This window comes from Trachemys scripta, chromosome 9 (genome assembly GCF_013100865.1).
Source record: "Trachemys scripta elegans isolate TJP31775 chromosome 9, CAS_Tse_1.0, whole genome shotgun sequence".
Taxonomy (NCBI): Eukaryota; Metazoa; Chordata; order Testudines; family Emydidae; genus Trachemys; species Trachemys scripta.
The window spans coordinates 2,896,008-2,909,058 of record NC_048306.1 but is presented as its reverse complement, the minus strand read 5'-3'; the positions used below and the strand labels follow the sequence as shown (position 1 = coordinate 2,909,058).

General features: G+C 40.0%; 1 protein-coding gene across 1 annotated transcript in view; it reads right to left on the bottom strand.

The window, feature by feature from the left end:
* Window positions 1-13,051, bottom strand: part of WDR44 (WD repeat domain 44) — a 63,121-nt gene that overhangs the window by 22,676 nt on the left and 27,394 nt on the right. The window contains exons 4-9 of the mRNA XM_034780756.1: window positions 11,875-12,529; window positions 8,872-8,954; window positions 7,611-7,706; window positions 5,366-5,502; window positions 3,966-4,049; window positions 3,108-3,214 (exon numbers count right to left, since the gene is read on the bottom strand). Of these exons, the coding sequence (XP_034636647.1) occupies window positions 3,108-3,214; window positions 3,966-4,049; window positions 5,366-5,502; window positions 7,611-7,706; window positions 8,872-8,954; window positions 11,875-12,529 (1,162 nt within the window). The remainder of the gene's footprint in view (window positions 1-3,107; window positions 3,215-3,965; window positions 4,050-5,365; window positions 5,503-7,610; window positions 7,707-8,871; window positions 8,955-11,874; window positions 12,530-13,051) is intronic.

Genomic DNA, 13,051 nt, shown 5'->3' with positions numbered 1-13,051 from the left:
TTAGATTAAAATATTAAAACAAGTTTATTAACTAGAGAATGCTGTATTTTAAGTGATAATGGCATAAAAGTCAGAACTGGTTACAAAAGTAAATAAAATGATAAAATCGCAATCTAATTCCTAAACTTTACCCAGGCTACCATAAGCTGCAATACATTTCACAGGCTGGGACCACTCCTCCCACACTTCAATGCTTCTCTATCTTCCGAATGATCTTGCTTCCATGAGTCTGAAGTGGGGGAGGAGAGGTAAAATAAGAGATAATAGCTTCCCCATTTAACACCCTCCTCCTCTCTAAGGCACACACCCCCTCCACCCAGCCTGCTGAGGTGCAGACAATCACTCTGGTGTATGTGAGATTCGAGTAATCTTTCAGGTGAAGTGTCACTTTCTTGCTCACACCTTCTGTGTACTTGACTTTTGACAGGCATATTCAGAGACAACATGCAAGGCCTTTGTTTACAGTCCTTTTGTTATCTTTAAGGACCTAGTCTGTGGGTGTTCCCCAGACTCATGTTTCAGTACACTATAGCAAAATCTCATAACTGCATATATGATACACATTAATAGGATAACGATGCTCAGTAGCTCATGAGTTTTCAAATGATACCTCATAAGGCATGCTTTGTACAAAATAGATCAACCATATAAAGTGGTGAGCATGGGCTACAGGGTATCACACTAGGCACCACCACAGAGAGGACTTTCGTGAAGACCCTAGGTGCTGTTGCCAGCCCAAATGGGAGTACTCTCAACTGGTAATGCTCTTGACTTATCATGAATCTGTGAAACCTTCTGTGGGACTGGTGAATACCCACATGAAAGCATGCATCTTTTATATCGAGGCCAGGAACCATGTGTTCTCCCAGGAAGAAATTATTTCTGCCAGTATTACCATGAGAAATTTTGATTTGTGAATAGGATATTTAGTTGATGTAGATCGAGAATTGGTCTTCATCTTTTATTTTCCTTGGGAACTATGAAATATAAAGAGTAGAACCCTTTCCCTTGATGTTATGGTGGCACTTGTTCTATGGTCCCTTGCTGAAGGTTCACCTCCTGACGAAGGATCTCCTCATGAGAGTGATCCCTGAAAAGATGGGGTGTGTGTAAGTAAAATAAACTTGATTGTGTTGCTGGAGTGGATGACATCTAGTACCCACTTGTCTGTTGCTACTGCCCTCCAGTTGTGAGCAAAGTGGGTAAAACAGCCACCAAAAGATGGGGGGCAGTATGTCATGGCAGCAAATATTGTTACGCAGTGCTTGAGCGATCCATCAAAAGAAATCCTTATATGGTAGGTGGGCATGGACAGTGATCACAGAAGTGGAGGAAGCCATGTACCTGGGTCCCTGAACCCTGTCGCTTGAGTGGTAGTTCATAAGGGCGCTGGTGATAAATGCTTGGTGGGAAGGAGGTCATGGCCTGTAGGTTTGCTTGAGGTGTTTCCTCTTTGGGACCAGGGTCTAGGAAAACCCTCCGCTCCCTGGTTATTTAGAGTTCTTAAGAGATTATTGTAGAGATTAGACTCAAAGGGCAAGTCCTTGAGGGTCTTCAGGACCAATATGGGGAATCCTGCCAAGCGAAGCCACGATTCATGCCTCATGACTAGGCTGTGGAGATGGCTCTAGACACGGTATCAGCTGCATTCACAGCTGCTTGGAGTGATGTTTTAGCCAACAACCTGCCTTCATCAGTGAGGGCCTGGAGCGGAGCTCGGTCTTCCTGAGGATGTTTCTCTCTGAATTCCAGAAATTCAGAATAATTTAGGAAACTATACTTTGCTAACAGTGCTTGACAGTTGTGTGATCGAGTGTGTTCATCTGGAGCTTCGGATCCATCTGTTGAAAAGGTAGGCTCCTGTTCTACCAACTGTGCCAATGGGAGAATACTGTGACTTGTGGATGCAGCAGGGGAGGATCTTCTCCTGGAGATGGTTTCTTCTGGTGTTGAAAAGTCTCTAAGGAGAACCAGGCCCGACAGAAGAAGAGATTGTGGATAGGGTAGAGGGAAAAGATCTTCGGGCAAGGTAAAGGTTTCAGTCCTATCTGGAGTTCCTGAGGTGGGAACTGACAGATCCAGAGCCTCTAATGACCTGGTAGTCTGAGGATCCCACTTGGAGTGTGCAAGAACTGTTGAATGGGATCCAGCGTGAAGCTCCTGGACAGGAGCAGTGAGTGCTGAGCTTTTGGCTTGTGGGCCAGAGCCGGTATTGTCAGATCCTTCTTCAGTAGCACCTTTCCTTCTTGGGTAGGTTTAGGAGGACCTAAATTCCTTATGATCTGCACACAAAGACTCACCCAAACTTGGGCTGGGATGGGGAGGGATGCTTTCTCTTCGAGGCAGATGTGGATGGGGATCTGTTCTTACGCCTGTGATCATATTCCTTACTCTTGTGAGAGGGTTTCTTAGGCTTAACTGATTTGGCCTCTACACCGGGTTGATGTTGCTCACAGTTCGAGGCCACTTATAGATACTGAAAGTAGAGGAAGATCATAGCGGATACAGAACTCTGACTCAGGCCATGCAGTGGTAAGAAGGAACTGGAGTGGCATCGGTCTACGCCGCCCTTTATGCCCACAGTTTGGAGCATGCGGAAACAAACTGTGCATGTGCAGATCAAAGAGCACTCCCTGCTACAAATTTCTAGTCTCGGTCACATGCACACCCAGATGTGGAATACACATGGGGACCAGGACTAAATTATTTATGTTTTTATTAAGTATATACATCGATTAAATGTCTTACAATCCCCTATATTTCCTGTACATCTAGAGATTAGATTTTATGCTATCCTTAAAATGGTTATTCAGCTCCCACCACCCTCCCCACAGCTTTTCCTGCTGTTTGTACTGTGTAAGAAACAACCACAAGGGAAGCAAACAAAACCATCCCTGAAGTATTCATCTGTCACGTATACAGAGAACTGCAGGACAGACCTCAGTCTCGAGAACCCGCATTCTGTCGAAGCTATTTGGTGGGAGCATAATTCATTTTTAATTTTCCCCTCAAAGGAAGATCTCAAATTCCCTTATACAGCTGGCTTTTGTCCCAAGGGATACACAACAAGATTCGGCTCCATTAGATAATGATTCTATTTCACTGACCTTCATCTCGAACACTTTTAACTTTATTTACAGCACGTTCACCATATTCTTCAGCAAGATGCTTTGCCCTCTTTACTGATTTGCCCAAGAACTTTTTCAGCTGAGTCCTTAAAAAGCAAGAATATTTTTTCACCACCCACGTCACGCAAAGAAAACCAATCACATAGTATTTGCCATCTGTGACCCAAAACCACTTTGGGTTTGAAATAAAGTGTTATTTCTTTCCATTTGTATTTTTACATCTTAATATAAGAACAGCCATCCTAGGTCAGACCAATGGCCCATCTAGCCCAGCATCTTGTCTTCCAACAGTGGCTGGTGCCCGATGCTTCAAAGGGAATGAACAGAACAGGGCAATTATCTAGTGATCCATCGTCTGTTGTCCAGTCCCAGCTTCTGGCAGTCAGAAACTTAGGGACACGCCAAGCATGGGGTTGCATCCCTGACTATCTTGGCTGACAGCCACTGATGGACCTATCCTCCATGAATTTACCTAATTATTTTTTGAAGGCAGTTATACTTTTGACCTTCACACCATCCCCTGACAATGAGTAACAGAGGTTTTCTGTGTGTTGTGTGAAGTAGTACTTCCTTCTGTTTGTTTTAAACCTGTTGGTTCAAGCTTTTTTGCTTGTAAGCATCAGTAATTTAATTAGGGTAAAATATAGCTGCCTGTTTTTAATATACAGTAGTAGGCATAACTGATTTCAGACCCTTGTTCTGAAATCATTCTTAAACATAAAGGGGAGACCATGTTGTGACCAGAGTGCAGATCGTTACATAAAAACAAAACATTTGTACTTCTAAAGATACTGGTAGTTTACATAAAACATTAAAACAAGAGTCCTAAAGTCTTACGTTTTTTGTTTTAATCTTCCTCCATCAGAATCAGTTTGCTGTGTCTGCATTTTGTCTTCATCGTCAGATTGTGCCGCATCATTGCTGTGAAATATACGTTTTATGCAAAATACCATATCAGCTCTTAACACAAATTAAAGTGTTAGCATCATTCTATTAAGCATTAAACCATATCTTCTGATTCCTACTTATATCACACATCTTGATAGCTCTTGATTTAGGAGTCTGTTAGTAAGTTCAACATCCTCCAATAACGTTCAGCATCACATTCAGCAAGCAATAGTTTTAGTCAGCAGATACAATGCATTAGGTACCTCGATTAAGGCAAACTGCATACACATCTCCCAGAGCAATCAACTCAAGCTACATGTTATCTACCAGTATCACCTTCTGTACATTCAAATATCCTGAAAGGCCACATTTTTCAAAACACAGACGAGAAAGAATGTCTGAAGCAGACTAAATACATGAATTGGCTAACAAATTATTTGCATGTTTAACAACTTGTTATTGTTTCATAACATGTTACAGATACTTCTGTTCCATTATGCTACTTCATTTCCAATTGTAAATATTAAGCAAATATGTACCTAAGGAAACCAATACTGAGGGAAGAAAATGCAAAGCAAAACTTTGCACACAGAAGTTTATTTATGTGGTTGTCTGAACATTATTTTGTCCAATGCTATACGTATTTATAAACAGTACAAATGTTCAAATTCCTCTCTGACATTTAGGCTAAGGGCTTAGAGATCTCTGCATTAAAATATGACTTACTTATCAGTATCTGCGATAGTCTACCATAAGGTCAATTGACAACAATCTCCAAACTTATTCAAGAACTCAAAAGAGAAATTATAAACCTGCTTAAATAGGATGGAGACTGTAAAATACTCAACTGTAATGGTGGCCGTAGATGTTCAAAGCATGAATTACCTCTTAATATTTATTCTCCCATAAATTTATTTTAACTATTTCTTAGGCACCCATTATTGTGATACAATAAAATGCATTCAGTTCAGGTCAGAAGCGACAACATTACGCATATTTACTGCTGTTTGGTTTGGAGTTAGGGCTGATTTTCAGAGATGCTGAACACGTGCAGATCCAGTCAGAGATTTATTGTCCAATAGTCAGTTATCCTAAAAATACAGTATTTCAATAGATACCCTGTTACCTAATTAAATAAGCTAGTGTCAGACAGAACCGGGTAACAGCATTCAAATTATACACATCACAAACAGATGGATGGGTTGAAACATACTTCCTTGCTTCCATTAAAAAAGGCTTTAAACAAAATAATGAGTACAGAAACAAAACAGAAATATTAGAGCAAGGGACTACAGCAATATATCACAAGCTATCAGAGATGAACAGCTAAAAGCCATTTTCACTCATACCTGACATATTCCTTAGTTCTCCTCATGATATGTAACGTCAGGGGGTTAATGCCTGTTGGCAATTTTTCTTCTGCCAAGCTCAATGGTATTTCTTCACCTGTATCAAGGTTCTTTATCATTACACTCGCTAGAATTTCCTGCAGTAAAGAAAATATGAAAAATCTGACATTAATGAGGCTTCCTTAAGTCCTGAGACTTAAACAATGATTTTAGAGGATTCTAAAGAAAAAAAAGGACACCTTATATACTGGAATATTTTGTATTTGTTTTTAGTGAGAAATTCTGCAGTACACTCTATGCCTTACAATACTGCATTATAGGAACCATTTTTTCATAAATTGTCTTGATTTAGACATGTAGAATGCCCATGATGCATTTTTAAAAAAGGACACAACTAACTGGATTATACAGGTAGAGTTACACATTTTAGATGTGTGAAGAGAAACATTCTCTAGGACCTCTGCAGAATACAGACCTAACTTGTCTTCTGTTTTACAACATGCAAACTCAACTATCTTCAATTTCTGAATCGATATTTGGAAACTGATACTGCCCTATTTAATAGCCAAGTGTACCACTATACAATTAGAAAACTGGATAAGGGAGCATATTGGATAAGATGCAGATTCCAAAATTCTGAAATCCTTCTCTTCAAAAACTTTACTTTAGGTTTATGTCCAAATGGAAGAGAGAGGACCATATTATCTGCCTACTGCCAACCTCTATTCACCAGGGGGCACTGTGGGCTGGAACAGTTGAGTCCTAGTCAGGGAAAGACAGACAGCTTTTGAAAGGCAGTTTAACCTACTGATGTCCTAGACCTGGTCTGCCATTCCATGATAGCAATGATTAAATCCTGGGTTGGCTTATTCATGCCACCATTCATTTTTTTAGTTTATTAATAAGCCATCTGTTTCCTAATGACACTAGGAAGATGTTCATTTGATAGGAAGAAAGGGTTTTCCTCCATCCTTTTTAGATGCATGACAAGTTAAACTTGCTGAAATTCCCACTCATGAGCTACTTAGTTGAAAATGGAGTGGGGGAAAGCAATCCAAGAAAGAATAATTTTGAAGACAGGTCCTCCACCGCTATTAGCCAGGATGGTCAGGGATCCAACCCCATGATCTGGGTATCCCTAAACCTTGACTACCAGAAGCTGGGACTGGACAACAGGATGGATCTCTCAATATAGTGCCCTATTCTATTCATTCCCTCAGAAGCATCAGACACCGGCCACTGTCAGAAGACAGGATACTGGGCTAGGTGGACCATTGATCTGACCCAATATGGACGTTCTTATGCTCTTATGAACGGAATCTAAAATTTTGCTGAAATAACTAGTACAAATGTGAGGTATGGAATGAAGCAAGAGACACAAGGGAAAAGCGTGAAGAAAACACAAAGCCAACAGTGTTATACCAACAACAAGACAGTTAGTACCTATTTATGAGGGGAGGGAATCCTATAATGTCAGAATGGACAAGAATACACACAAGAATACAAGTCATAAGTAAGGCTAAGATTGTGTCATGGTTATTTTTAAGCAAAAGTCACAGACAGGTCACAGGCAATAAACAAAAATTCACGGAAGCCGTGACCTGTCCGTGATTTTTGCTGCTGCAGCTCCATGGTTTCCCCTGCCACCATGGTGGCTGGGAACTGCAAGGTACTCTTCCCCTCCCCACCTCCACCCCAGGAAGCTGTCCCCTTGAGTTGCTGGAACCCTGAGGAGGGCCCCCGGAGGAGGTTGTCGCCCATCGCTGGAACCCTGCAGGGAGACCCTGAGGAGGCTTTTGCCTGTTGCTGGAACCCTGCTGGGGCCCCTCTGGTTGCCAGCTCCTGTCCCGCAGCCCCAGGGGCTGAAGCAGAAAATGTCACAGAGGTCTCTCGAAGTCATGGATTCCGTGACATAAACATATCCTTAGTCATAAGTATAACAGAAAATATTCCATCTTCTAATAAAATATGCAGCCAAACACTCTTGAAATTCCAGTACGCTCAGAAGCATTTAAACACGTTGTGAGCATTCACAGCCTTGATTCACTTGAAACTCCTAACTTGTGAAGAAAAATTGTGTTGCTCTTCACCATTCCCCACCGTGCCTTCCTTTTCCCCATCTCATTATATCATGGTTCAACAGTGCACGAGCAGGGGTAATGAAACAGGACTATTCTAACCCACCTCTCAAACTGCAAAGGAAAAGCATACACAAGAAAGAACTGGGTAGAAGTCTTAGTAATACCTCATCTGTGAGTTCTCTTCCAGAGTTAGATCTGGGTCTTTGTGGTCCAAGCAATTCATTTGGGATGGTTTGTCCATCAGCTGCTTTTCCATTTTCCTACAGTTGTGTATGTGCATAGAAATATATGTATTTACTTAAAACATTCTTTAAGTACATTAGTTTCACTATAATTCCAGAAGTACAAATTGGCAATTACATTACATTAGATTTCCAGAAAAATAGAGATATTAACTGTTTTCCAATTGAAAAATGTACATTTAATGTTTATAAATAAAGTATTCTGAAATTACACTCTGAATGAACAGCTATACAGATGGACTACCAAATACACAATGCTTTAAACCTCTAGGCCTGATATTTGCAAGTGCTTAGCACCTGCAGCTCCAACTGACTTCTGTTAAAGAGTTGTGAATGCTGAGCACTTGGGAAAGATTGGGTCCCAAGATCTAATAGCTTCCCTTGCCTTGATCCCAACCAAGGGCGATTGTGCTTATATTTAAGTGACTTTCCGATTATCTCATTTTCTCTTGCTATGTTCTGTGGTGAAAGTTCAGAGTCAAACAAATCCCTGGGCAACTTTACTGGCTATAATGGAGTTAACCCTAAGGTGCATTTGGCCACAATAATTTCAGCTGCAAGTTTGTCAAAATCTACTGTACAAACAAACAAAAGGTGGATTGGGAGATAGAAAAATATTATTCAGTCAAATAAACCTTCATTGGCAAGAGATGTACTAAAAATACTGACAAAGTAAATGTATTTTCTATTGTAATAGGCTCTCCCCCTGACTAGTTGGGATGCAGGTAGGTGGGGTTAGAGAGAACCTGGAGAAGGAAGGGAAAGCATCTAAGTGCGCTGCTACTTGTAGTCAGCTCTTGGAGCCAGGCACTTGTGCGAGGCTCCATCTGCATTAAAGGACTTTCAAGAATTAAAAACAACATGCTGTCACTTTATTATTTTCATTCTCCTTTTGCTGCACTGTATTTTATGCAATATTAGCTACACATACGTACATCTTTGATTTCTCCAAGTTTGTTATGATGTGAAAGTGCCTATTTAAATGAACCCATTCGGTACGATTTCTAAATACTTTATTAGGGTCGTCCAAAGATTTTACTTTATTTGTACACTCTTTGAGGCAAGGACTATCTTTTCATTTTGTCTGTGTGTTCACATATGTAGTGCCGAGCACAATGGGGCCCGGATACACGAATGTGATTCCAGATAGCCACAATGCAGAATAATATAATAGTTCACTAACCTGTGCAGTAACTATTTTATCTCCACTGGTTGCGCTTGCCAGATCCAAAGAAGGCTGAGAATCTTTGACCATGCAGTCTGTCACTGTATTCAAAGCAAAGAAAACACCAGTTGTTAAATTCTCTCTAGGAACTATAAAGCAACTGCAGGTTAGAAAAAGGTGCACCATGATATTATATGCCCTGGAATTTTTTTTATTTAATTACAATACCAAACAGATTATTTAGTCAAAGTTACATTAATAAACCACATTTTTTCAAACTGAAATAAATATCAAACACTATTAGTAATCTGTATTGCCAATTAGATTTCTTATGCACACAAATCCAACACCAGTTAAGGGGATCATTTAAGCCTGAAAATAAGTTTTGCTACTAACCTCTACTCCATTCAGCAAGTGTTTAGGTTACTGGGTTTTTCCCCCAGGGCCTGAGCAGCACTTGTTTTTTTGTTTACTTCTGTCTATTTATTAGCATGGAGATCTAGATTATACATGCTTCAGCTGCAATGTGCACAGCTCTGGGAAGCCCTGCCGTGTACACCAAGCCGCTGAATACACTATTCATTGTCCTGTTCTTTGTACAAGACTTGGTTAGGCAACTATTTCTACTGAGCAGTACAGGCAGCTCCGTCAGGCAGTGCAGATACTGTACTTTGGTGAAACAATAATATAGGAGCTTCTTTAAACATAGAATCCTAGGACTGGAAGGGACCTCGAGAGGTCATTTAATCCAGACCCTTGCACTCATGGCAGGCCTGAGTAGTATCTAGACCATGCCTGACAGGTGTTTGTCTAACCTGCTCTTAAAAATCTCCCATGACAAAATCTTCCTGGGCAATTTATTTCAGTGCTTCATCATCTTGACAGTTAAGAAATTTTTCCTCATGTCCAACCTAAACTGCCATTGCTACAATGTAAGCCTGTTGCTTCTTGTCCTATTCTCAGAGGTAAAAGAGAACAATTTTCTCTCCCTTTTCCTTGTAGCAACCTTTTATGTACTTGAAAACTTACGTTTCTCCCCCCTCCCCCCAGTCTCCAGACTAAACAAACCCAATTTTTTCAATCTTCTCTCATAGGTCATGTTTTCTAGACCTTTAATCATTTGTGTTGCTCTTCTCTGGACTTTCTCCAATTTGTCCAAATCTTTCCTGAAATGTGGCACCCAGAACTGGACACAATACACCAGTTGAGGCCTAATCAGCATAGAGCAGAGCAGAAGAATTACTTCTCGTGTCTTGCTTATAACACTCCTGTTAATACATCCCAGAATGATGTTCGCTTTTTTTGCAACAGTGTTACACTGTTGACTCATATTTAGCTTGTGGTCCACTCTGACCCCCAGATCCCTTTCCTTCCTAGGTAGTCATTTCCCATTTTGTATGTGTGCAACTGATTGTTCCTTCCCAAGTGGAGTACTCTGCATTTTTCCTTATTGAATTAATCCTATTTACTTCAGGTCATTTCTCCAGTTTGTCCAGATAACTTTGAATTTTAATCCTATCCTCCAAAGCACTTGCAACCCCTCCCAGCTTGGCATCATCCGCAAACTTCATAAGCGTACTCTCTATGCCATTATCTAAATCCCTGAAGAAGACATTAAACAGAACCAGACCCAGAACTGATACCTTATAGTAGCTCCAACTAGGTTGTATTTCCCTAGTTTCTTTATGGGAAGGTCATGCGAGACTGTATGAAACTTTACTAAAGTCAAGATATACCATATCTACTGTTTCCCAGCTATCCACCCTATCAAAGAAAGCTACCAGGTTGGTTTGACAAATCCATGCTGTTACTTATCACCTTATAATCTTCTAAGTGTTTGCAAATTGATTGCTCCATTATCTTTCTGGGTACGGAAGTTAAGCTGACTGGTCTGTAATTTCCCCTGGGTTGTCCTTATTTTCCTTTTTATAGATTGGCACTATATTTGCCCTTCTCCAGTCCTCTGGAATCTCTCCCATCTTCCATGACTTTTCAAAGATAATCACTAATGGCTCAGATATTGCCTCAGTCAGCTCCTTGAGTATACGAGGATGTATTTCATCAGGCCCTGGTGACTTGCAGACACCTAAGTAATTTTTAATTTGTTCTTTCCCTATGTTGGCCGCCGATCCCACCTCATTTTTACTGGCATTCACTAAGTTAAACATCCAATCACTAACCTTTTTGGTGAAGACAAACAAAAACACTCATCTTGCACTTCTGCAATTTCCACATTTTCTGTTGTTTTACCCCCCTCATTGAGTAATGGGCCAACCCTGTCCTGGGACTTCCTCTAGCTTCTAATGTATTTGTAGAATATTTTCTTGTTACCCTTTACGTCTCTAGTTAATTTAATCTCGTGTTATTTCCACTTTTTGCAAGAGACTTTGAGTTTCAGATCATTGAAGATCTCCTGGTTAAGCCAGGGTGATCTCTTGCCATACTTCCTATCTTTCCTACACAGTGGGATAGTTTGCTATTACTGTGACCTTAATAATGTCTCTTTGAAAAACTGCCCACTCTCTAACTGTTTTTCCCCCATAGTAATCTCTGAAACTAAATATTTATTATAGAATATTTTACAGGTCATTTATAATTTTAGAATCAGCAGGAACTGAAATAATCTGTAATGATATAAAATGATATAGTTACAATATGACACCGCTAACTCCTTCTCTTCATCATCCAGTGGTTAAAAAGCACCCAAAAATTTATCTAAGCTGACTTTTGGCATACTGAAACTACACAATTTCTCTATTTGCTGGAGCAAAGGTTATTTTTCCTCCTAGTGGAATGTTTCATCAAAGAGTTTCATTCGGGGATGTGCCCTGCTTAAAAACCAAATCCTCAGACAATACATATTGTTCAGTTGATTGCATCTCTCTAATTCAAGGATAGCTAGCCAAAAGAAAATCAAGAGGCTCAGTAATTTCTGAAAAGCAGGAAAATGGCAACTGTCTATTGATAGAAAGTTGGTACACTCATCTGGACAGAAGACCTTACAGCAAAGCATATACTTACCTTCTAAACCAGATAATTTTTGCACCTCGAATTCCAATTCACTCTTTTTCTTCCGTGGTGGTGGAGCAGGTCGTGCAGGTGGTGGTGGTCTAGGAGGAGGAACATTTGCTGGAGGTGGTGGGCGTGCCGGAAGAGATTTCTTAGTGCTAGCAACTATATCGGGTTCTACACTAAGTTGCCTTGGGGGTTTGGCTGGAGGCATTTCTTCTGTTGTAAGATCTTTGGTAGGTAAGAAATCTGAAGTTACCTGTTCTAAAATAACTGTTTGTTTCACTTCTATTTCCTCATTTTTAGGAGTTTCTTTTGGCAAGTACGTTTCTGTGATTTTAAGCTCTTCAGTTGCATTTATTATTTCTGCTAGTTTATTAGTGGTTTCACCTTCTTGATGTTCAACGGCATGGTCAGAAGGCAAAAAAACCCCTCTGGATTCCACTTCTGCCTCCTTACATGTATTCTGAGTCACAGGTTCTTGAGTATCTTCTTGTAATGCTGATTCTGTAGCTAGTAGCTCAGGAATATCACTAAGGATATCTGCTCCAGGAATCCAAGTATTTGTATCTGAAGTTTGATCAGTTAGTTCTTTTCCTTGGGAAGCCAAAGGATCATCTTCTAGCTGTTGTACCTTTTGGCTTTCTTCTAGAATACTGTCAATAATCTACAAAAACCCAAAACATAGGTTTGCCAAGACATACAAATATAGAAAGGCAGAGTTCTTAGAGCACACTTGTCAGGAAGTCCATGCCACAGCATAGGATAAGTCTCAGCTTCTAAGGAAAAGTCACCTCACTTTTATAATGAAAACTAGGACACAACCAGTAAATATTACCCTCCAGCATGTTTTAAACAAAATTATGGGGGCTAGAAGCGAAGTACAGAAATACACCCACTTGAATGGTTATGGGGGCAAGTGATTTCAGAAAACGTAGACTGCATTTTAGTGTAGTTTATATTTTTTAAAAGATAAGGTTGTAAACAAAACAAATCAAATCTGATTTTTTTTATATTTATTATCCCTCACTCTCCCTATTTATTATACTGTAAACTAGCCAAATGATTTAGTGGCCACAAATCCTGATTTTTTAATTTGATTTTCCCCACATTGAACAGCATTTGGGCTGTTTACAATAACTATCTCTAAAACACTTTGTATTAAGGTAATTTAAAAACTTATTGATTC